At 36.5% G+C, this 27218-nt stretch overlaps 1 protein-coding gene across 2 annotated transcripts in view; it reads right to left on the bottom strand.

Moving 5' to 3' along the window:
• The window catches only part of LOC129775391 (protein phosphatase PHLPP-like protein), a 54240-nt gene that overhangs the window by 13409 nt on the left and 13613 nt on the right, over positions 1 to 27218 (bottom strand). For both annotated transcript variants that reach the window (XM_055780090.1, XM_055780091.1), the window contains 3 exons: positions 19432 to 19723; positions 19092 to 19369; positions 11607 to 11908 (listed from right to left, as the gene is read on the bottom strand). In XM_055780090.1, the coding sequence (XP_055636065.1) occupies positions 11607 to 11908; positions 19092 to 19369; positions 19432 to 19723 (872 nt within the window). The remainder of the gene's footprint in view (positions 1 to 11606; positions 11909 to 19091; positions 19370 to 19431; positions 19724 to 27218) is intronic.

Here is a 27218-nt window from a genome sequence, read left to right as displayed (position 1 = left end):
GATGGCAGCGGCAGTGTTTATTTTAGTTTGCCAAATTGGTAAACTGACCATACGTCCCGCGTTACGCGGGACAGTTCCGCATTTCAACAAAATGTCCCGCGTAAGATTACGTCCCGCGAAACGTCCCGCATTTGGCAAAAGAAACGAAAATGTCCCGCGATATCAATATATTTCAATATTACAATTTGATCATGTTGATTTTATTAAATGCATGAACCCAAAAAAAACTCTTTTTTGGCAGACTGTTCAAGAGAGCTTCCAATGCATCCAAAGATTAATACGTTGAGCTGGTTTCATCGCACCGACAGTGGACTTTTTGTTTAGAGAGTGTAAAATGGAAACGACAGCAACAAAATTAGAAAATGATTTTTAAAAAAGTCCCCTATTGATCCGAAGGCATCAACGTGAGTCAGACGGAAAGTACATCTTTGGTCCTCTAGCTCGGACTCTAGCAGGACTTAACGTATTAAATAAGCCGGAAGAACTAGTGTATACGGGACAGGAAGAGGCAGGGTTGTTTGATGAAGTATCGTAAATGAAGCGCTTAGCGGCCTTACGGAAGTTGGCCGGAACCTCAACCATGGCGGATGAAAAGATGTATGTCGGCGTGAACTTTTATCTTTTCGCGGCTTAAAGAAAGTGGCTCAAAAGTTTTCTATCGGTCGCAGCTGGGGGATGTTGGGAAGGTTGGCGGTCTTCGCGACAATGTTTATCTCCAGCCGACCCATCCTCCAGTGATCTTTTGGCCAGGCTCGGCACGAAGACCACATCACCTTCGCAACTTCCAGCAAGCACTTCGTACTGTATATCTCCCAGTTCACCATATGACTCGAAAGACATTCCCTTCTCGTTTGTTAGAGAATGACCTTCTTCGAGAACATGATGTGGGTGATATATTCGTCGCCATCACTTACCTGGGGAACGTAAGAAATTCGGTCCCCTGTCATTCGTTGAATTCAAGCATCAAGTACTTCTTGTCTTTCATTATGATAACGAAAAGAAGTTTTTCACCAGTGAAAAAGAAGTTTTTCACTTCTTTCACCGGATTTCATTATCTTTTGTAGTTTTTTTTTTCATCGCCATCCGAAATTAGTCCATTTTTTTTATCGCATTAAAATCGATGAAAAATGTATTGGAATTTTCGAGCATTCTAATCGATAATTGGAAGAAAATTGTAGAAGTTGAACCGTGCTTGCCAGACTTAAATGCTCTGACTGAGTGAGTGATTTTTAGGCGTAAACAAAATCTAAACCACCGAAAAATCCCAAATGAGTGCAGATACTTGTAAGAAATAATACAGATTAGGTTTAATTGCAAGGACACATGTTAAGAGTTTCACGAATAAATGAGACTCTCTAAACTATGGTTTATGTTCACATAACGTATATACATAACGTTTTGTTTTTTGTGTCCCGAGTTAGACCTCTGACCATCTGGTCACTTTACAAATTGGCCTTTTTTAAGTCTAGAATCGATTGAACTGAGAAAGTCTAAGTTTGAGAAAGCCTCAATAATTTAAGACATTATCATCTTTACCCCAATAAATCCGAACACGCTAAATTCACAGAAACTCTCCCCCAGAAAAAAATATAAGAATCAATTATTATTATTAGAATGCATCAAATTTTTTAAAGTAACTTTTCAGTCGAAAGTTCTGGTGGCCGCATTGCGTGAAGCAGTTGAAGATGGGTGATTCATGATTCTTTTTTTTTCTCACGAGAACAATACACTAGATTTGTGTCCTTATTGCTCGTAGCGCATCGTCATCTATTTGACGCGATACGTTATACGTGTCCCGTGTGATTCAATCATACACAACCAATCTTCACAGAACGGTATGAAAACCAACGCGGTACGTCCTATTCAATAACTTCGCTTCTGCCTGTCAATGCAAGCTCTGCACTATGTTTACTCCGCGCATATTCTGAGAATACATTTTGAGGCGAAACATTTTGCATTTTCGTTCAATTTTTGTTTTTTTGTGACATTCATAGATTTTTGTGAGTTCAATAGTTTGAAAGCAATTCGAAAGCAGTTTTTGAACTATGGAAAAATTGGTAATTAGTAACAGATATCATCTTCTTTTGAAAGTGATTGTCATACCACTTCTCTCAACCGACAAAAAGGGTATGAACGCTCAAATCCTTGCATCCCAAATGTAACGCTCTCGTATTCGAATTTTCAAACTTACAATCCAGTACAGATGCAGAAATTATACAGAAATGCAGAAGCCCGCTCCAATAGATGGCATGAAAATGGACGCGTGCCCAGCAGCGTAGTGTGCGGGTGGAAAACCCGGCATTTACCGGGGGCGCTGTCACTTTGTGACACAAAAATTCAAGAATCTTCAATAGCAATTTTTCCCCGTATTTTATTTTATCTTTCAATTGAGTAAAGAAAGATGGATGGATAACGTAGAGACGTAGGACTCCTTTTGGTCGGAACCATTTGAGGAGTACAAATTGTATTCGACGTTATTCCCTTTTTGCGCTTACAATAATTTGCCGTTGTGAGGCAAAGACGCTGGCGGTGGTGTTGTTATGAGCACCTTGGAGTTGATCAATCATTATCATCCCCAACTGGATGCTCACATGTCGTAGGTTCGAGAGCGTAAGAAAACGTTGAGTTATTTTTCGTCCGATATTCAAAACGAGTTTATCAAAATAATGGGTATCTCACTCACAAGTAGGACCTTGCAAAAAGCAAAGCAATTTAGAACAAGTAAATCAGGTAATTCGCAAAAAACGAGTACGAGAACTTTGATATAACGTTCATTTCACTTTCAAAATTGTACGTTGTACCGAAGCATAATTAAGAATTCAGGAACATAGGTTATATCACATTATTGTGTTGCTGTTTGGGAAAGGTTAGTAAATAATGATGAGAAAATTTAACCAGAAGATGAAGCCAACATTTCTTATGATATTTCTCTTCATACTGTTGAACAATGATTGTTTCATTTAGAATCCGGAATCATAAAACTAGTTGTATTTCGAGATTATTTAAAGGTGCAAAAAATGTTTTAATATCAAAATACAGATAAATTATTGTTCTTTCAGAAAAAAAATTGAAAAGACTATCCCTTTACGAATTTGATTAAATTTCGTACTTTTCTTCGGATAACCTCCATCAAAGATTGGACTCTCTCTTGGTCAACCTCAATTGCCATTTTATTCCACGATCTCTTCATGTTTTCAGCATCCCGAGTTACTTTGACATTTATTCCGCAATTCCACTTCATAATTGCCCAATATTTTTCGATTGGGCGGAATTGGGAGGATTGAGGTCTTTTTCAATGTAATCGATCCCATTGTCACGATACCACTGAAGCACCTGCAAGCACAGAAATTACGATAACCCTCTCGCATATAGATTCTCCGGTTAGTACGTTGATAAAAGGAGTGTTTGTGACGATGTCGTAGTCTGAGAGTACCGGGTTTGCGTTTATTATCTCAATACATTCAACCTCAGCTTCCGATCGTATATTCTACTGAGACGCGTCCTCTGATCCATACGAACAACAGTTGCACGATCACGAAAACGTTTCATTACATCATACACTGTCGATTTAGCCACCTTCAGCGATTTCGCGATTTTAGTACTTTAGATTTTGATTGTGGGTGTCCAAAATCAAATTTCATCTCTCGGTACCTATGCAACTTTTTCATAACAAAACGGATCAACGTGAAATTTTACCATCGAAAAATACAGGTTTTCCAAACGATTTGCTGCCAATAGATTTGAGATATGCCTACTTCGACCGCTGCTATAAAATGAACAGAGATTCCGAATTCTAACTGAATCAAACTTTAAGGGTAAACAGATAAAATGACCGTTTGCATCTGTATTCTCCAGCACAAGTGTTCAAGCTATATCACAGAGCATGTAATGCAAAAATTCAAATTACATATGAATGTCCTGGTTATGAGCTATGCCTTCAGACATGAGACTATAATCAGCTTATTCACAATGCCCAATACACAGGTAGATTAGGGTTCCCAATGCTCTGATTGAAATTGGGAAACCTATACTCAGGCCACTAACTGACCTTTGTTGAACCTGTCAGATTGACAAAAAACTCTCAAAAACTATTCCGGAAAATTTTTTTACACATTGAAAATGTGTACGTAAAAGGTAAAATGTCGAAGTTTCCCTGTGTATAGCACTAACTAATGCTTCTTCCATTCATTACACAGTTAATCCGTTTCTTAGATTTATCCGAAGGCAAATGTAACGCCAGGGAATGTTTTATAGATTTTATAAACACGGCGAAGAAAAATTGACTCATGATTGACCCATCATGACCCATGATTAAAAATTGATTAAATATAGCTGACTGTCGTGGACAATCTTATAACAATGGTGCCAATATGGCGGGTATAAAAAATCGGGAACAAGAGAAAATGCTCCTGGTTAACAATCTAGCCTGGTTCGTTCCCTACGCTGCCCATAGTTTATAATATCGTCGGAGTACACGCAAGCAGCAATGATAACGTTATTTGGAACTGTACGTGAAATGTTCAAATATTTCAGCAGGTCGAACACGTTGGAATGTTGATAGACATTGGGAGTATCGTTGAAGAGGCATTCCGATACAACATGGTCGTCAAAACGACATACGGTGTTAGTGATGAAGAGGTCCATTTGTTCCGTCTTTTTTGATTGAACAGATTCGATCAAAAAAAACAGTGCCACCGTGTAAAGGGCTGAAGTTTGACTGAATCAAATAGATTTTAAATTTCTTTGTTTTCTGGAATTTTGGGAAAGAATCCCAAATAGTATGGACAAAGTGAATGAATCGTTACAATCAATGGGCACGTGACAACCCGAAAAGTGTCGTGTTAACCTAGAATTTGTTAAATAATGTAGCCAGGAGTCCGTATCAAAATTTAAAATGATCCATAAAAATAGGAGTATCCAGAAAGCTAAATGGGCCTGGGAATGCTTTGGGCCTCTTCATATCGTGTCAACAACTTTCAAGGACGAATGAGGATTGGATTGAAGTCTCTTAAAAAGCAAAAACTGAACCGATCCAAAACCAATAACCCCGTTTTTGGGTCCCGAAATCTCACAAAAAAATCTCGTAGAAAAATTATATTTAAGATATAATATATACTTTTATCAACCACATCTACCAACACATACATCACAACTCATCTTGAGTTTATATTTAGTTTCTTCGTCGTCAAACTAATTCCATGGAGTACAGTTCATTTTTTTTCGTACGTTAGCTAATATCATTAAAACTGAGCACATTTTCTCCGAGCGACTCATCGTGTGCTGGCTTCACTTTCAAACGCAGCGTACGATGGCCATCAGACCTGTGCGATAGCCGCGAAAATCAGTCAACTGCGGACGAACGATAACTTTTACCAGTTTCTGCGCTAACTATAGCCATTTGCAAGAATTCGAAGTTTTGCATCAGTCCCCACTACACATTCACTATTTGCTGCACTAATTTCGATTCACTTCATACCGTTGGTAAGGCTTTGTTCTTAGAGCCATAATGCTTCTATCGAAGCCACTGCCGCATGACTCTTACCTTCTTTGTTGGTAGTTTTGATGAACGCTGATTTTATCTTTCAAGATCTTCACGGGTCGGTGTCAAACATAGAAACCCTATTGCACGCAAGCGTGAAAACATCAAGTTTCTTCACAAACCACATACACGCGACCCAACGGATATTTCCTAACGATCAATTAAACCACCACGATTCTGTATTCACCTTCAAAGAGTAGTCATGATTTATGATTAAATATATACAGCACCAGTGAAGCGTTTGAACGAGACAAAAATAAAGAATCAATATCCGTGAAACCTTACAAAACAATTAAACACTGTTAAACACTGTACTCATTAAACACTTCCGAAAAGGATTTATCATCGAACCATTAGATTAATATTGTCACGTATTCCTTTTCCTGTCGGTGAGATCAGTTACATGCGCGAGGACCGCATCGTCTGTACGGTCCGAAAAGCTTCGAAAAACTAATAAAGTTTCATGGAGCAAACCCTGAACGCCATAAGGTACACGCTGTATTTTCAAACGAAAGTGTATAGCGTCAAAGTATTCGGATAAGGGCGTGGATTACGCCCATCTCGTAGAACGTTTATTTTCCAAGCTCATCAAAATAGATTTCATCGTATTCTACTTCCGAATCCTTGCATTAAGTATTCGCGTGACAAAGAAATTCTGATATCCCAAAAACATTACGCCGCACTTTCCGAGAAGCACTCGGAGGCGCAATAAGCAGTCCACCGTCGGACGGCAGCGCAGCTCTTGCAAGACGGGTTATTTCCTCTTTCCGATTGGATGATTTTTGGATAACCATGTGGGCATGATACAACGGAGCATCTCTCGATGAAGAAAGACAAAGAGTGTTCTACGTATCGAAGCTATTGACATATTATGGCCTAGGAAAATCAAAATAAGTACAAATCACAACTAAAGTTTGTTGGGTATTTTATATGCTAAAAATAAGTTTCTGCTATCAGCCAGTGAGGCTAAATATTAGAATTTCGATCTTGCTTTCGAAAAAATTACAATGATATGAATGTTGAAGACGCCGAATTGCAAACTTTAATGAGCGAAGACGATGGGCTACCTCAGCAACAACTAGCAGAACAATGAAATATCCCGACGTTTAAAAGCCATGGGAAAGATCCTTTAGGCTGAAAAATGTGTGCTACATGATTTCACCGAAAGACAACAAGAAAACCGGAAAATCATTTGCGAATGTTTGCTTGCTGAGTACAATAAAGTCCTTTCTGTGGCCGGAGATGAGAGATGGATATACATTAGGGTGGCAGCGAAAATGGTCATTTCAAATTTCAAAAACCGGCCATGTACATTTTGTTTATTGATCCGAAAAATTACCTGTGCAAAATTTCAGCTCAATCGGACATTATCTAGGGGTGCCTCAAAACGCTCAATGTTTTGATTTTTAGACCCTCAAAAATCTCCCAAATACATGAAACTAGGAAAAAATGTTTTCGATGCCAAATGATTTCAAAATGCCTATAACATCGAGATCTTGTTTTAAAAAAAATTTAAATAAAATAAGTTGTCATCCGGGCTCGGGGAAAGGATTAATGGAAAACTCCATGTATTGCGGCACTGTATAGATGTAAAGAGCATTGTTTTGTATGTTCAAACAGGAAGATAAATAGCGAAAGACAAAATAATTATTTCGGTGATATATGCGACAGATATCACGCGAAAAAAAATTATAGCAAATATTTTTTAAACATAAACATAAAATCATTGTTTAGTAAATACTTATCAGAAGTTTACAAAAATAAAGGAATCTTGTTCATCTTACAAAGTTATACATCACTGCTTCTTCAAGTAAAAATAATTGCGATGAGTACTACATACATGTGGAAACTTAAGACCACTGCAAAGGGTTAAATTTATAAGTTCATTTAGCTGACCCGGGTAACTTTGTCCTGCCCAAAATTGATTTTTTGATATGAATACTTCTGAACATTCACGTTCTTTCAGACAGCGAACGCTCGTGGCTTGAATTCCAGAAAATTAATTGATCAATTATTCAATTGACATTTGTCACTACTAGACACGAATGAATTTTAAAGTCTAAAATTCTATAATAGAAAATAAATATCAATCTATAATTTGCAATTAACTATATCAGATTACCAAGCTCGAGAGCAGTTCAATTTGAACTCAGTTTTTTCCGATTTTTTTTCCTTTTTCCTGCAAAATTTTCCAAAAAAACCAAAAAGGGATCTCAGCTAAAATCTGACAATCTTTACTCGAATTTGATAACCACATTTTGGTGATTCATTTTCATTTTCCACCTAAAAATCCATTAATATTTACAAAATGGCGAAACATAAATATCAATGTCGTTAAAATTAATTCCAATTGATAAATAAACTCCAATCGGACAAACTTATCATTGTAGAACAAATACGTAATGTTTTTTTCGATTTTACTTTTCACTGCAGTAAATATGCGTAGCCCATTTTTTTTTAAATTTTCCTTTTTTAAAATATCATTCAAATCATTCTATCATTCTCATTTGAGTGGAGACAACCACAACAATATATATAGACGACTCAAATCTGATCAGCCGTTCTCTTGTGATGATGAGCTGTACGTACATGGGAAAAACCTTGATAATGCTTCAAAATCTTTAAATATATATATAAATTTTGAAGCATAATCTTAGCTTTAGTATCATTGGTTGGCATAGTTATTATGAATTTGACGATGGTGATGGTATGGTATCCATTTGTATTCATTTGTTGTAAAGCTAAAAAATCGAAAATGTCCTAAAATAAGCTTTATTTTCGTTTTTTAATTGGCTAGATTGCTTCGGTAAGATGACAATGTTATGTGTTTTCTAGGATCAGCGAGGTGTAAAGGTGGTACGACCTTTTGAATACCGATGAAATGGTGAACAATTGAAAACAATTGATCGTCTTGAACCATGCGTTGTTTCAAATACGGCCGGAATACCAGAAAAGAAACAAAAAGTGACATAAAGCTGACAATATCGATCTCCTTATCGCTTCTGTTTGAACGTTTTCTCGTTTATATCCCTATACGGATAGCATCCACAGTTCATTTCTCTTTTCGGAGTTTGAACTGCTTGCGCGATAAACCCTGATCACCTACAGTGCATCTCAACAGCCTCTAGTGTATCCAACAGGTATGTATACGAACTTCTTCTTTTCTTTACTTTTACTGCGACCATTAATTTGATCTGTTGTAGTGCACATATAGAGTAGTGCGGGGCAAAAGTGCACACCTAACTGTTGTCGTCCAATAACTCTTGAAATAAAGGCAAATACAATTCAATTCCCTTACCAAATTGTAACTATATATATTACCTTCGAAACGTAGTACAAGAATTTCTCGAGTTTTGTTTGTAGTTAGACAAAAACCTATTTTAATACAGAATGACAAATGCGTATTTTGCCCCATAGTGGGGGCAAAGGTGCGCACCGTACGGGGCAAGTGCGCACTTATTGAATTGTACTTCTGAGGTGACATGTAACAAAAATAAATGCTTTATCACTACCAGCGGAAGAAGCATCATTACCAGAGTGTGTAGGCATCATCCAGTGGGGAGGAGGAGGATGCTTTATAATGTTTTATGGGTGGAGATGAGTAGGTGTTATGGTCGAACATACCACGTGGAAAATTTTAGAAGGATTTTTTTTATTAACAAACTAGCTGACCCGGCGTACTTCATCCCACCCATAATTGATATATTGATATAAATCATTTCGAACACTCAAGATCTCACAGAAATTATTTCTGTAATAATAATACATAATCTATACTCGCGGTATATAATTTCTTTTTTGACATATAATCCTGATGCAGACTAAGATGCATCAATCCTGATACTGACTGTTAAGATCCGTTACTTCGTTCTTGAGTTAAATCGTGAGGAACAGACACCAAATCATTTTTATTAATATATATCAAGTTTATAAATTCATAGTTACCTTCACTTGATTTATTTGAAACTCATTGTTGGAAAAAAAGCAATATTTATTTGATGTTCATTGTGAAAACATGAACGTAAACGAAACATAACCGTTATTGAATTGAATGTTTGTTGAAAACAAAAACATTTTTCAATTGAAATTCATTTTGAATTATTTTGAAGTAATTGTTTGTTTTTCTTCCTCATATTGGTTTCGGTTCTGAGGATTCCGACGCTTTACCTTGGAGCGCTGTTGCTGAGTTGCGCTGTTGTGGGGTTCGAAGAGACAGACGATGGTTCCTCATAAAGCTAGAATCCCAATCTCTTCCTGCCAGTTTTGCAACTTGATTGAATTCATGTTAAAGGTTATTGGCTTCCGCAAAATCAAACGACAGACGACGTAAATCTTTGAGATTCATACCATGAAGCTTTGTCCAGTGTCCTCAAACTGCTCACTCGTAAATTCTTGTCTGAACCGCCCTAGGTGCTCGCTGGCACATATCAGCAGAAATAGAAATGTCAGTAAAAGAAGATTCAAATCATAAATATGAGCCTCTTCCTCAGAACTAATTCAGAAATATCGAGGTCTGCCGCAATCCGACGCTTCGAGACTCCCTTCCGCAGCCTCTGTCAGGCCATTTGAGCATTTCTGGAGTGCATTTCTTCAAATCAGTTTTGTTCTTGTGGGTCCCGTTAAAAATTTTGTTGAAAACATTTTATAATTTTTTTCAGAGCAAAACGCAAGTGCGAACTTTTATCCCACAGCCACTGCGCACCTTTGCCCCACAAGCAATTTTTGAACTAATCGAATTTTTTAAAAAAGCTCTTGAACTTTTTCACAAAAACGAATACACACTATCATCTACTATAGAATGTAGGTTTTCTTGACAGTGTAGTTTCGAACTTTCCAGTTATTTTAGGTAATATAATCATAATCTTCAAAACTGAAAAAAATAGATCAAAACATCGCAAAACTCTTTTTACCTCATAACTTTTTGCCACTTTCATGGAATGTATCATGTTTATATGTGAGGAGCTTAGAATGAAAGGGGAGTAATTGATTTGATCGATTTCTCTACATCGACTCTCTCTTTGGGTCAATAGCTGCAAATGCATTCCCAGCTGTATTTACCAATGTGGAAAATAGGTCGGAACCTCATCTATCGGATTCTATAGCAAACTTAAATTGGAAAGTTTTTGCAGTTGAGTTATTAACTAAATAAAAAGTTGATGGAGAGAAATCGATCAAGTCACTTACAACCCTTGCATTCTGAGACCCTCATGTGTGAGCTGCTGGTGTAATAATGTATCAAACAAATACACTGTTGTCGAAATTTTATGCTCGTTTGCTTCAAAAAGGCTAATGCGCACCTTTGCCCCGCACTACTCTATACGATGGTGGTTCATCCGATGGCTTCCCCGGTTTCGGCAACAGAACCAACTTATGAATTTTCCATTTGTCAAGAAAGTGACATTCATTTAGGAATTTCTGCAGCATGTTTTGAATATGTCCGGGGATTCTTGGATTGCAAGTTTCAATCCTTTGTACGGAGTTTCATCGAGGCCGATGTTTTTTCCATGCCATGTTGTAATAACCAAAGTAAATAAATTGAGGGGCTTAGAATGCAAGGGGTGTAAGTGATTTGATCGGTTTCTCTTCATCAACTTTTTCTTTCGTGAATAACTCAGCGCACAAAAACGTTCCAATTTGATTTTGCTATAGAAACCGACAATTGAGGTTCTGACCTATCGTCCACATTGTCAAATAAGCTGAGAATGTGTTTGCAGTTAAGTTATGATCAAAAGAGAAAGTCGATAAAGAGAAATCGATCAAGTCACTTACACCCCTTGCATTCTAAGCTCCTCAATTAATTGATGAACAAATAAAATGCAGTAAAACTACATGCTTTAAATTGGTTTCCTTGTGATGGACGTCTCTCCCCTAGTTCCTCTACTTCAAATAACACCGCATAACCGCACCGCACATAGCATAACACCGTATACCACATACTTCTGATATAATCGCCCCGATGTCTGCTTCCTACGCTACACTCACAGCACACTCTTCAACTGATTTCGGACGTTGGTCGGGTGTATAACACTTTACAAAAGTGAATGTTCTACATTTAACAGCTACTCACCTTGTCAGTTGTGCAATTTGTTCCGGCAGCTTCCTCATTTCATTCTCCTCCAGATCGAGCAGCCTCAATTTGCGCAGATTGTACAAGCTTTCTGGAAAATATCTCAAACCATTGCCATTCAACCGCAGCACTTTTAACTGGGCGAATTCTCCCAGCGCTCGAAGTGCTAATTCTTGTAGCTTATTCTTTCCTGCCAACAGCTCTTCAACTTGTGACGACGACTGTAAGAATATCTCGGGAATCTGGTGCAATCCGGAATCACCCAAATCCAATCGCCTTGCATCGCTGCTGTCCGACTTTGTCTGAAAACATAGATATGCCGCATATTTAACAGGAAGATTTGCAATATCTTGATAAAACTAACATCCTCATTTAACACTTTGCTCCCATCTATCCGATCAAAGTCAATTTCCAACGAATCAAGCTCAATTGCTTCTATTTCGGAAAACGTAACCCGACTCTTGTTCGATTTGATGCTGTTCATCCCATCGTTCGTTTTGATTATGCACTTGTTCGATACCATTTTTTTAAACACCGGTGGTTCACAACTATTTATCCCGATTGGTGATAGCAACGTGTAAAAGTTAGACAATCACGACCAGGCATCCATTGCAGAACTGAAAGCTCCGAAGCAGCTCCACACCCAAGAACTCCCGTAGAAAACGTTTGCCACGGGTTTGCGCACATGTAGTGCATTGAAACCAAAGAAGCATGCGACAAATTGCCATCGCGTAGGTTGGCACCTGTGGTAAGTACATATGTATGTAAGATGTACCCCCTAGGTGAGTACGGTAAAATATCATTACATAAAACTATTGGTACAATTGACGGTGAACGGCATGCCACACACGGGGAAATGGATTGATTTTCTGGAGCCATGTGTTCATAACAAATAATGCGTAACCGCATCATGATGACTGACTCATTTAATTTTATGCTCGTTATACTTTAGAAATTAATGAACGCAGAAGTAACCAATGCTTATAAAATTAGAACAAGTTTGTAGAAGGATGACAATGTTCCATTGCATACAACTTGAGCTGCTTGGCCTTAAACCGTTGCAAACTCGTTACGTCAAGTTTCTCCCAATGTGTGCACTATTCAGTCTGATTGCCCTGAAGCGTGTCAAAAATGTCTACCTCATCACCCTAATATGATTGTAAGGCAAGTATGGGGAGCATCTTGATGTTTAAAGTTCCCTTCCTAAGTGAATTAAATTCATATTTATTGTTGTTTCACTTTTCTTCCAGCTTAACAAGGGAGATTTAGACGTCAAGAATAAAAGAGAGGTTGCAATAAATGCAAGCAGAGAAAAATTACATACATAAATAAAATAAAATCAATTTGTTCAAACTGAGATTGATCTATTGGAACCTTGAATATGTAACCTTTGTAACTAATTGCGTTACGAGAAGTCAAGCCGGTTGTTGAAGATGGCAGCGCATTTAACCCTTTAACGGGTCGTTGAAATTAGGCAACGAATCGACACCTTCCTCCTTTGTTTGTATTAGAGAGGCTTTAAACTTTGCAGTTCATTCGCCTTTAAATCGACTCTAACTTCAGAAAACATAATCCTTACATGATTATTGTAAAAGTTTATTGGTGGCAATATAGTTGCCACGACCTTACAAAGGATTAAATAGTTGCAACACCCGACAGAGCTACTATTGTTTATCAGTGTTCTCGACTAGCCACGTGAGAATTATTGGTTCTGAATTGGCGATTTCGAAGTTGAACGGACCGAATTGGCAAACATGGAAGTTTCGACTTGGTGGAGAAATCTTTCGTCTGTTATTGCTGAAGAACTTCTGGGAGTAGACACTCGTGACGATGTGTGAAAAAATGCTAACTGTAGAAAAGATGTGTGGGTAATGTCGTGGCCATAATCGAAGAGACCTAGTACTACATCTTCTCATTTTTCTTTGGCTATTCTTCTTCTACTTCTTCTTCTCCTTCTTATTCAATGTTTTTGCAATGTTTTTAAATTGGTAAGAATTTTGTATGATTAAGACAAAAAATGTAGATAGATTTTTCAAATAAATTTGAGGTATCATTTCATTCTAAAAAAAGGGGTCTATTGTAGGGTCGGACTATCTTAGATCGATATTTAGAAGATTGATTTGTTTCTTCAGATGAGCGTCGAAGAGATTAGAATCGATGTACACTGAAAAACAAAAGGGTTTAGCTGGGTAAGGAAGTAAAAGGTGCCCCAAACCAAATAACCCGTTCCATGGAAAATATTGTAAAGGGTATCAAATAAGACATTCCGACTATTTTCTATTTTCTATGGATCTATGGTAAAAACATTTCAATTTTTTTGCACGCCATTCTTTATAGCTTCGAGAAAAAAATACTCAAAGTGCATCTTACTATGGTGTATCGATAAATATTATCAACAAAATGTTTCATCAAAAATAGAAGTACTAAAAAAGTCTTGAAATATTGAATAATTTGTTGGGGTATTCAGAGATTCAATACTACTCTGATTCGTATTTAAAATTATTTCTACGCCTTTTCTAGATATGTGTTTTAACAGTATTGCAAAAAAAATATATTTATTAAATTTTGATTTTTTTAAAGAATTTGGTACTGGTATGTTCTTATGTGATTTTTAATATTTGTGTTTTTTTTTCAGATAGTTTCGAGAACTGCGTTGTACGAAAATATCCATATTTTTTTTGAATCCCTATATGGTTCATTATAAGAGCTATAGTGAAGAACGTAGTTTGCTTTTTTCACGCCATAAAAACAAACCATATTAGAAAACTAGCTGTCCCGGCAAACATTGTTCTGCCATATAATTTATTTCTAGAATACAGAGATGAACCAGCCTTCGGCTGAAAAGCTCTTTAATAAAGAAAGAAAAAAAATCTAGAATATTTTGGTTGGTTAAAATAACGAATATATTTCAAGACAGTTTGTATGTTATCGTTCAGATCTGTGAAATTGATCTTAAAGATCATTTTCACTGCGAAACATACATATGCGTACCTTTTGCTAATTTTTGGTGATTTGAATTTTTTTCGGTAATTTTTTTTTTTGGTAACTTGAAATTTTAGAGTTATAAGATCAAGTTTTGAAACACAGTTTAAGTTCTTTTTGATTTCATTATTTTTTATCATAAAGCACCGAGAATTAAACGTACATTTCTTCCTAATTTTCACCGTCTGCCGTCTACCGTCTTTATTTTTATGTAATCGATGATTAATAAACTCGTGGATTTAAATTCATAAGACTAAACATATCAACATCTAATCTATTCATATAATTTTCAAATGTTTCAAAATGCAAAAAAATTAATGTTCTATGGTAATTACATCATAATAAGATGCACTATGATTTTTTTCCATATTTTTTTAGCCCGCTATTCAGAATGTCGTGAAAAAAAAGGAAAAACCAAGTTTTTAGCCATAGCTCTCATTCTAGCTGACCCGCCAAACTTCGTCCCGCACAAAATTTATTCTTCGTTATCACAACCACGTTTTCTTACTGAGCGTACGTTCATGGATCCAATCGCAGAACTGTTCATTGATTGATCTTCTAATCCACCCTTTAAAATTATTTTTTACTATAAAATTTCAGTATTTCTACCAAAACTCGTCATTATAATATCAGATTAGACACGATCCTCAAGCAAGATTTTTCATCCACTTGCAAATAACATGTTTCTCCGTTACAGGGAATAAATGTTTGACACAGAAAATATGATAGAATGAAGATAGCCTTAAATCGGACAATTCCTTCATCGGGTTTTGCTCTTATCAACACATTCAGCGATCCATTTTTATTTTAATAGGTAGAAGACGATATAGGAGTGCGTTTTATCACATTAAAATCCATTTCCACTTTCGAACGAAGATCAATTTCGTTACTGCAAACATCAAATGGACTAACAACGCTTATCAATATGTAATTGTAGAACACAGTCATGTTTGGTTGGAATATGTTTGGTTGAAATATGTGCATTATTTCTATGGGACCCCCTCTCCTTTCCAGAGGAGGAAGGGGTGTCATACAATCATAGAAACATTTCTCATACCCAAAAACCCTCACATCCCAAATCTGGCTCCATTTGCTTGATTAGTACTCGAGTTATGCAAAGATTTGTGTTTCATTTCTATGACAGCCCCCCATTAGAGAGGGAGGTGGAGTGTCTAACTACCATAGAAACATTAATTGCACCCTAAAACCTCCATATGCCTAATTTGGTTTCATTTGCTTGATTAATTCTCCAGTTTTGCAGAAATTTGTGTTTCACTTGTATGGTTTGTATGGTTTTCCATGTCCTTGACCTAACATCAAAGTTTCCACTTGCTTACTTTTGAAATCACTCATCATATCGCGATTCTCTGAGAGCATTCTTACCGCAAGCTTCCACCAACAGTCTATGCGAACCGGATTTTCTATAGTCTATATTAGAACCAAAATTAATGATGTCCGCAGATCATAGTCCGTAGGCACTAAATGGAAAATTTCTAACAGAAAAACATTGTGCCTGCATGAAACTTCTGATCTTGATAATTCGAATTGTATATCGATGACAGATGTCAAAAACAAAAAAAATGACAATCGATCTGACTACTTATTAATGTATGAATTCCAGGTTTCACAATTATACATTCAATCAAATATATACAGAGAATTTGTGTTTTTACAGGAAATGCGTTATCTCTCGTCTAAATTCATATTATCGCCTTCAAAATGGGCCACTTCTAAAGCAATAAACTTTTTTCAAACGACCGATCCGGATGCCTTCTACTTTTTATTGCTGTATTCAGGAATTGCCTTCAGTGAATTTGTTCACATGGGACCATTCTTCTTCTCTTCCTTTGTTCGCGGAAACTTTAAATCTTACGATTCATTCGTCTCCGAACGGGACCATATCTGAAGAGTACGTACGGTGCTTGTTTAACCACATTTGTGCCATTTTTGGTCAAAAATTCGTTCACACTGATCGATCGACGAGATGGTGCAGAATATAAGTAAGGTAACACGGGGTGAGTTGGACATACGGGGTGATTTGGACCACCCCTTTATCTCAAAAAGTACGACTCAACTTGGATTTTTTATAATGTCATCTCCTTTTATTGTAGAACCGTATGTACCTAACGTAAAAAAACTTTGGTAAAATTCAACAGGTGGAAGGAAACGGTAGCATGAACACGGCAAGCACATTGATTGCCAAAAAATGTGAGTTTTCCGATCGTGGTTTTAAGGTTTTTCCCGCTGATTAAACAAACTTTTCGTGTATTGTGCAGTAAAGTTCTGTTCGTCTACAAAAGAGGAACAATTTGATTCAGCGAAACTGCAAGTTTGATAACAATAAATGAAATTAATTGCATTTTAATTTTTGCATGTTGTGTGAGGTGACATGGACACGTTTCTGTGGGTTGAATTGGTCCTACAGGTTTGAGGCTTTTCTTTGCTCTAAGTGATTCCGGATGCCGCAGAATTACAAAAAGAGGATGGGCCATCAAGACACAGGCCATCAAGAACGGATTTTATTTGACCAAGCATCGAAAGGGTTTGAAAATGCTCGAACAATAGTGAAAAGATCCATACAAAATTCGAGATGGTTTCAATCCAATGTTTGTGATCTGGAATCTGGCCAAGACACCTGGTAACGATCCCAGAACACTGTAACATTATCCCAAAATACTTTACATAAACATAAGTATGTTTTTTTTTTCGATGAAACACACAATGGTCCAAATCACCCCGCATCAAGTTTTGATGTCCAAAAATCATCTCTTTTATTTTATGATATATTTGGTGGTTTGAAGCTTCTTATAATGATTAAACATTATTGATTGAGAGAAAACAAGTGTAGCTCAGAATTCAAGGTGCCATTTTCTATTTAGACCGTATTGGTTTGGAAATATTAGGCGATTTGCTTGGGTGTCCAAATTCTCCCCTTTTCCCTTACTTTCCTTCCCAAATCTGGCTGTTTGCGATGAATTTTCTCTCTCGAACCCCTTAGAACGACAGGGTAATACTTTTTAATGACCGTTCGACCTCCCGGACGGATTTTCAAATGGAAAAAACCATGACTATAGAAGAAAACAGTCAGCATTACCTTCATCTTTGATCGACTTCAACGTTGTTCTCTCGGTTTAGACTCGATTGCGGCGGTCCATGCTGATGATTGTTGACTCGTTTACATGTCATACTCGTACATTGATGTCTTTTCGCCAGTACTTTTGCGTTGGGTGAAGAATTGAATCGTTCACGCATGTCTTCATCCACTTGATTGTAATGAAATTCTCGAAGAAAATTGAGCTCTTTTGGTACCAGTCGTGCTGAGACTTTTTTGTACTCAAAACATCAACCAAATTATGACCAACAGTCAGGTGATATTCAATTTACGGTCTAACTCTCTTGAACTTAAATGACGATTTCGGAGTACCATTCCATTTATTTTGTCGATGTTCCCATAAGTTGGAGAGGGTGATGGTCGTCCTTGATGTGACAAATCGTTCATCTCTTCTCGGCCGGTTAAACTTCTTCGAGCGTTGAAGCTTTCAAAGTTTTAATTTGGAATATGATTGAGAATTATCTATAGCATTACAAATTCGTAAGCCACTGAGGGTATTGATTCTCCCTTGAACAAATCAATTCATAACGATTGCAACACTGCATTTCAAAGAGTTGTTAGAAATCACCTAATAATGGTAAATAATCCCGTGTGAACATAAATAATGACAATGTTGTTATACTACTATAACTGAAACATCTATCCTACTCGGCTATTTTTAAAATTTATTAGGAATTTATATGTTGCAATACTCAACCTACCTATGCAACTAAAATGAACAATTAATTCATATCCATATTCATTATATATATTACCATAATGAAGCATTGTGAATAACAACATTTCGGAACAAATTAATAACAATACGCTTTGTTTTTCAAAATTATTGCTCACATTAGACATGCTCTTCGAGCAGCTGCCCTAGAAGCGCTTAATTAATACAAATCCTCAAAACGATATTATTACCAAACGGCAAGTTACTAAATCATAGCTAATTTCATCAAGGTGACGTGATCATCGTTATCAACTTAATATCCAAATAACAGTTGCGGATTTCGGTTACTAACGGGTCGTGACCTACAAGTATGTATAATCTGTCAAAAAGTGCTATTGGTTAATACCAGCGTGGTTTATTACCAAAAAAAACCCAAATGAAATCCACCAATCTAGGAAACATAAATTACAACCTTGCCCGAATAGCTTTCACGCCACAGAGGCGTTTTATTGATGGACAGGTGCAGTTCAATCCGAGACGAAAGACTTCTGCCATGAAATGGGGGTGCCTAGCCGGTAACGCATGAGTGAATTTTAAGAAAAACCTCACCATTATGTGCACGGCAGTTGGAAGCAGCGGTTGGAAATCATTTTCCCCCGCCCGCACGCTTCGAACCATCGGCCCAATGTGTGTTGCCGTTAGGCTAAATAAATTAATTGAAAAATAGAATCTTTACCTCAGACAGCCATCCGCTCCACTGATCACGTTCCCATGATTCTTCAAAGCCAAGAAACAGCACAGTCTCTCGTTCGTTAATTGAATGGACGCTCGCATTGCTATTGTAGAGATGTGTCGCACTATCGGCATTGTCAATGAACCGGTTGAGGGTTTCCTTTGTGTTGCTGGCAGTTGACTTTGGCACTATTTTGATGATCAGTCGGTTGTAACTGGGTGTGTGCTCGAAGATATCCGCTCCCGACAGCTCGTATATCTCCGGTGACATACCCGAGCTCGCTGGAAAGTAAAGATTCCATCGTGTGACAGTTTCAGATTGTAGGTATTGTATCCAATCATACCAGGAAACATAATCAAGCTGCTACCAGCTATTGCCAGATATCGCTTCCTCCACTGTGGAAACACTAGGCCTTTCAAAATTTCCACCCAACCCGAGCGAAGTATTCCACGACACATTGGATTTTCTGACGGACCAATGTGAAAGCGGAACATATGTTTTAACTCTGGATCAATTCCGAGCCGAGCCCGACGAGATTCTTCCAGATAGCCAAGGGTTTTGAGGAACTCCTCCTGTACCAACAAGGGATACTCATTTTCTTCCAATCGACGGGTTTTAGAGCCACCTATTTGAATCTGAAACGGGAATTACGGTAGAAATAAAAAAAACAGGTTTGTTGATTTTGTTGTATATTTTAGTAAATAATCAAAAGCATCATTTTCATAGGTGAACATAATTCTATTAAATTATTTTTCACCATGTTCCACGCAACTTGAACATTTCATCTTTCCAGATCTTTTTTGATTCCTCATTTGTCTTTTGACGTGGGACTACGTCTAACCGGAGTATATGGGGGTGAAATGAAAACCTAAACACAGAACATGGTAGCCTGAGAAAATCGTCATTTCAGATACTAGAGGTGAATGAACTTTCGCGAGATGCGATGATTTCAGTGGGAAATGGAAAATATTGGGTTGGGGAAAAATAAATGTCGTATATTGTCAATATTTGGCAACACTTAAACATATCTTGTGTTGTACTTATCGCATCGGTGAGCCGGCCCAAACCATCGCCAAGCACGTATCGACGGCCAGGAAGGTTGTGTTTGGAGTGTTTGGAGGGATTGGAAGGGAATCATCCACTATGAGCTGCTCAACTATGGCCAGACCCTCAACTCGGCTCTCTACTGTGAGCATCTTGACCGTTTGAAGGAGGCGATTGACCAGAAGCGGCCAGAAATGATCAATAGGAATGGTGTTGTTTTCCACCAGGACAACGCTCGGCCTCACACATCTTTGATGACCCGCCAGAAGCTACGGGAGCTCGGATTGGATGTCCTATTGCACCCACCATATAATCCGGACCTGGCTCCAAGTGTTTATCATCTTTTCCGGTCCATGCAAAACGCTCTTGGTGATACTAAGTTGGCCTCAAAAGAGGCTTGCGAAAACTGACTGTCTGAGTTTTTTTGCAAATAAGGAGGGGAGTTTAATAAGGGGGCGAACAAAACGGCGCATATTTGACTTAAATTGGATAATTTTAGGTATGTTTAAATAACTGTAATTTCGATCAGAAATACGACATTTCTTTTTCCCCAACCCTATACAATGATCGTTTGACAATTCTTACGGTCACATATTTTGGTAGTCCTAGGCATCATATCAAACGTAAAAAGGCGGTCATCTTACTTACTCGTAACGAAGAACATAATCTATTACAATGCATGAATTGATCTTACATAGCAACTGTTCTAATTTTTACTTACAAAGCAAATATGTTGAATTCAATTGAATTCGAAAATTGTTTCATTCAATCGATAATTTAATCAATACAATACAAATGCTTACTAAGACAACGGTAGTCCCACGTCAACTTTGCGGTTATATATAGATATAACCCACCCATTTTTCATGACGTCCTTTGCGTCGAAGTTTTTGCCCTCAAGAAAATTTTAAAGATACCTGAAAATGCAATTTATAGATAATATTGCAGGTTCGATAGCACATTCCGACTAAAACAAAAAAAAACTTTTCTGGTTTTCAAAGCGACATGAGGTCTGGCTTTGAGTTGGTGGACAACGACGGCTGTCATATTGGTTAATTCTGGAAGCTCGTCCTGAATCGCTGAGTAGTACCTGTTGGAGTTAATCGATCAGTTGTTTGGTAGAAGCTCTTATATAATACAGTATTTCTTTTCAATCCCGAAAATTCGAAGAGGCTCACGTCGAAATCGACTGTTTTTCGCTTGGTTTGGCGTGGAAGTACTCTATATCACCTTTTCACGAACTCTACATACGAGCCTTGAATACTTTTCAGAAGGGCCGACCTTGAGATGGAAAGGACTCGCGAACCTTAGTGGTACTCGAGTCCTGGACTAAAAACCGAGGTGTTGTGGAAGGTTCATTCTGACTCCTGAGAGTACTGATAAACTTTTAGTATTTTTGAAAAATGGTAATCTTTTTATGCGTTTTCATAAGAGAACATACACTTTGTTCTTCCACGCCAAATCAGCCGGCCACTTGAAATTAAGAAAGTTTTTCGACAAAAATATCGTGTTAACGTGTTTTGAGCTATAAACATTTTTAATATCAAATTACATTTTTGAGTAAGATTTTTTAACGGTATATTCAAAATGATATTTTTTCTAAATAGTTCGTTGATATTCCAACATTTTTTCTGTAGGGGAGGACGGGAGAAGATGGCCACTCTATAGATAATTTCTCTATTTCGTCAAACTTTAGTAGACAACAATTACATACATTACATTACAATTACAATATACTTAATGAATAATTAATAGCTATATTTATGAAAATCAATTATTAGAGGTATCATGTATTTTGTATTAATAATGAATTGCAACGCAGCAAACATATATGACCAAACTGTAATTCACGAATACAATGATTCTTCAGTCAATGACTTTTTCAATAATTTCTTCGTCATTGTCACATCAATTACATTACTGTACTTATTGTACGTTCTCATCATTCTATTAAGTGGACCATTCATAGTATACAAATTTCGAAATGAAGTTGGTTTGAACAAATTCCGTGCTCGCAAGGCTCGTGTTGGTGCATAAAAATTTAGATTTTCAAGTAAGTTATCAGAACTAATCCTGTGTGAAACTAAGTCAATTAAACATGAAATTGTGGCAATTTCTCTGCGTTTCTCAAGTGTTTCAATATTTATTAACATACAACGGGCTTCATATGGGGGAAGGGGATATGTTGTCCAGCCTAGCTTTCTCAGGGCAAATAATAAAAATTGTTTTTGTACTGATTCTATTCGATTGGAGTGCAGTTCTTGATAGGGTGCCCATACAACACTGCAATATTCTAAAATAGATCTAACAAAACTTATATACAATGTTTTTATTGTGTATGGATCACTGAAATTGTAACTAAATCTTTTCATAAAACCGAACATACTATTTGCTTTATTGATCATTGTATTGTTCGCCAAAAGTGAGTTTCGAATCAAGAATTATACCTAAATCTCTAATTTTGACGCATCTCTCTACAGTTTCAAATCCTAGAGAACATATGAAGTCACATTAATATCTAAAAGACTTTTCACGCACCATTCGAAGAAAACATCTACTTCTTGTTGGAAAATCACAAGATCACTACATTTGGTTACTTCCATGTACAATTTCATAACATCAGCATATATTAGAATGTTGAGGTTAGTTAATACTAGTGGCACATCATTTACAAATAGGATAAAAAGTCAAGGACCTAAGTGAGAACCTTGTGGAACTCCGGATGTGACATACACTGGACTAAAGATTTTTCCTCTGAAGCGAACAAACTGTGTTCTATTGGTGAGGTAAGATTCTACCCACTTCAATAGAGTTCCAGTTACTCGCAAACGTTGGAGCTTAAAAATAAGCATTGGAATATCTACTCTGTCGAAAGCCTTGCTGAAGTCTGTATAAAGAGTCTCAACAACGTTGCCTCTATCCATTACCGCAAGAGAATAGGATACAAATTCTAACAGATTTTTGGCAGTGGATCTTCCTTTATAAAAACCATGTTGATTCGGTGAAATATAATGTTTTAACTGATTGAACATTTTAGTATTGACAATGGATTCAAATAATTTGGGAATACATGATAATATGGCGATGCCACGATAGTTATTTATGTCAGAACGGTTACCAGATTTGAATATGGGTAGTAGGAAATATTGCGAATTTTAGCGATAAATTCAAAAGCAAGGACAAAGGATGAACGAAAGCCGATGCCAACTTTTTCAACAACATTGGAGGGATACCATCCGGCCCGGGACCTTTAGATGAATCTAGATCCTCCAGCGCGACAAGAAGTTCGTTAGCGGTAATATTATCAATTGAGACCGAGTTTGCACATTCGGGTAAAAACGAAAAATAATCGTAATCTCGAACGACGTTATTTGTTGTGTAGTTACCTTGGAAAAAACGGGCGAATTGATTACTAATATCACTATCATTTGATCCAACGTATTCTCCAAATTTCATACTTGATGGGAAACTATTAGATTTCATCTTTTCGCTGGCAAAATTGAAAAATTTCCTAGGATCGAATTTAATATTATTTTCTATCCTTGTAATATAGCTTTCATATTGTAGTGATATTTTAGTATCAAGGTTTTTACAAATATCTTTGTATATGGTTAAATTATCCAAAGTTTGGTTTGCTTTGTATCTTTTATGAGCTTTTTGTTTTTTGTTTTTGAGATTTTTAATATCACGGGTGAACCACACTGGTGTTTTTGAATTTGTATTAAGTTTTTTCTTTCTTGTTGGAACATGTTCGCTTATGATTCTATACAGATTATCATGAAAACTTTCAACAGCTTTGTCTATGTTCCTTTCATCTTTAAGTAGAAATGACCAATTTATATCCTTAAGCTTACAATTAATTTGCTCGTAGTCTGCTATTTTGAAACCAAAATTTATCTGAAACAATCAACTATTGGACAATTATAATACATTAGTTTGATGTATTGCATTACACTCAATCATGTATACCCATTTTCGCGTGTGTATAGGTGAACGTCATGATAAACAATAAAATTGGTTGAATAACTCAAGGCGCCTTCATGATAAATTTTATGTTTTTTTCAGATACCAAATATAATAATTCTAAATTATGATGATTTCGCAAGGGTTGCACATTGAGCACGTTATAGGTAATTCAGGAAAAATAACACTTCCCACTCTTGTCACGCTTGATCTAAAATACAACGACCTTGATATGTAGCACAATTTTGCCGGAAACCATCAACCTCTATGCGCCTAGATTCACGAGTCATTTCATGTGGCCATCTCACCCTCATGATCAACTTGACCCGTCTTGATTTTAGTAGCACCTTTTTCACACCTTTTTTAATGTATCATATAACATTATGGAATAAAAACAAAAACTTTGGAAGTCAACGTGATTGCGGAAAACATCCTAAAGATCGATGCAGACATAATGAAATGCCTTAATTTTGTATGCATTGTGTTTAATTGTACTCTATGCCTAGGGTGGCCATCTTACCCCGTCCTCCCCTACAACATATTTCAATCCGACATCTTGATTTCTAGCTATGATTTTTTATTGCAAAAAAAAGTCAACGATTCTGTATACGACGGATTTCATGCCGTGCCTGATTCTCGAATACACTACGAATACACTTCACGGTGGAAACGGAATGAAACGTATTCGCGATGACAACGGTACGGTGTCGACACCTGGATACGAGATTAATTTCCCACTAAATTTATCATTATAATATCAAATTATCTTCAGATGAAATTTTTGTATGAGATTATTATATCACATGAAGAAAACAAAGTTTTCCACTCACATTGAATACCAGTTTGATACGAAGAAGTTAATTTTCATTAATGATTTTTTATTTAAAAAGTGCTCATTCTGCCTGAAAACTCATCATTATCTTCGACACTTCACTAACCCGTAAAACGTAGTTCAATGGCGTGCCGTTTATTTCGTTTCCACCGTGAAGTGTATTCGAGAATCAGACACCCCGTTGCTTCAGAACCGATACCACCAGCAAGGTACCGATTTTCGGACAGCATTTACGCATCCAGCTGTCAACAGCGTTATAATCATTATTCGGGCACTCAAAAATGGAAAATATAGCTTCAAATAAACCTTAAACAATAACCATAATACCCAAACACTTTACTTTATTCCTAACATCCGGAAAAAAAATTACGGAAATTCATTGATTTTCATATTTTCATTATTCATTGATTATTGATTGATTTTATATATTGACTTCAGGCCCTTCATATTCTAACATTCCCACTGGAAGTCGCAATCAGATCTAACACAACTCACAAAAAATCTCATTATAACAATTTATTTAACAAGAGAATTTACTAGTATTCCGATTGGGCCATCCCCAACTATATTCCAGTTTTAACATCAAACTCCTTGAAATGATGCTAGCTTATTTCAAAACTGATAATTCGAAAACTGATATGCCCTCATAACTTGGATACACACATGTCCGTTAGAACGCGCAATTAGATCTGCCTCAACTCAGAAAAATCTCGTTATAACTATCTATTTAACAAATGTGGTTACGAGTATTCCGGTAGGGCTATCCCCAGCTTCACTTCACTTCCAACTTGTAATCTCTTGTAATGAGGTTCATCTTAAATTATTCATGTCGGTTCACGCGCGCGAAGATCAAACTATTGTAGACTTCACAAATATTTTTATTCAAAACAAGCTTACCCGGCAAACTTCGTCCCGCCCAAAATTTGTTTTTTGTATACCTTCAAACATTCACGTTTTCTTACTAAGCGCAAGTTCATGTATCTAATCGCAGAACTGTTTATTGATTGATTTTCTAATCGACCCCGTTGAATTTACCTTTTACTATAAAATTCCTAGTACTTCTACCAAAACTCATCATTACAATATCAGATTATCACTTGCAAATAACATGTTTCTCCGTTACATGGAATAAATGTTTGATACAGAAAATATGATAGAATAAAGACAGCCCAAATTGGGACAGTTCCTTCCTCGAGTTTTTATCAACATATTCGGCGATACATTTTTATTTGTACAGATAGAAGAAAATATATGAATGCGTTTCATCACCTGAAAATCCCTTTCCAGTTTCGAACAAAGATCAATTTCGTTAGCGCAAACATCAAATGGACTAACAACGCTTGCCACTATGTAATTGTAGAACATATGGGAATTCAATTTTCTGAATTTTCCCTTTTTCCTTCAGAGTTTTCCGAACATTGTCAATTGTCATGTTTGGTTGGTAAAACCTTCACATACCAAATTTGGCTCCGTTTGCCTGATTAGTTCTCGAGTTATACAGCAATTTGTTTTTTATTTCAATGGCTGCCATACACTATATCACTATCTTGACTTTTAACAAAATAAGGATTGGTTGTATTTTTTTCAAAGATAACATAAGAAAGTTGATGTTAGAGAAACTTTTTCCCTGTAAAAGTGCCCATCTTCCGATGTATGGAAGACTCGTTGAAAATTATAAGGGCTATTCATCAATAATTTTTTTTAGAATTTAAAAAATAATTTTTTGAGAAAAATGAGTTTTAATTTTTTAAACAATTTTTTTTCCAACGAAATAAAAAAAACAAAATTGGTATTTTTTTTTAATTTAAACAATTTTCTGCATTTCATCCTTTGACCAGAATTTTGTAGGTATCTTCATTTTTGAGTTTTTTGATATTTTGTTCAATATAATTTTTTTTAAGATTTAAAGTATGCAAAGCTGCTTAAATGACCCATGTCTTTACACTCACACCGTTTCACTGCTAACTGAGATGGTGCTGCCAACTACTAAGACGAGTTGAAACTCGTCTTTTCATAAATGGTTCGTTTTCATATATTCATATCTCCATTTTGGTGAGTATACCACGACACCACTGTACGTCTAACTTTATTAAATTAAAAGGGTTCTCCAATAAAAACATACCAAAAAAAATATCAAAGGAGACTGTTTTGAAACATAAATGTTTTAATAATTTTCCAACAATTTTGTCAAACCTCATAACCACATAAGCATTTCTCAAAACATCCAATACCCTCGAAAACCAAAAATCTTTGGTTGTGAAGAGAGAAGAGAGAATAGAGAAGAGCTGTAG

Source organism: Toxorhynchites rutilus, chromosome 3, assembly GCF_029784135.1.
Source record: "Toxorhynchites rutilus septentrionalis strain SRP chromosome 3, ASM2978413v1, whole genome shotgun sequence".
In the NCBI taxonomy this organism is placed as follows: domain Eukaryota; kingdom Metazoa; phylum Arthropoda; class Insecta; order Diptera; family Culicidae; genus Toxorhynchites; species Toxorhynchites rutilus.
Note: the sequence above shows the minus strand (reverse complement) of the source record. Positions and strands in the feature narration are given on the sequence as shown.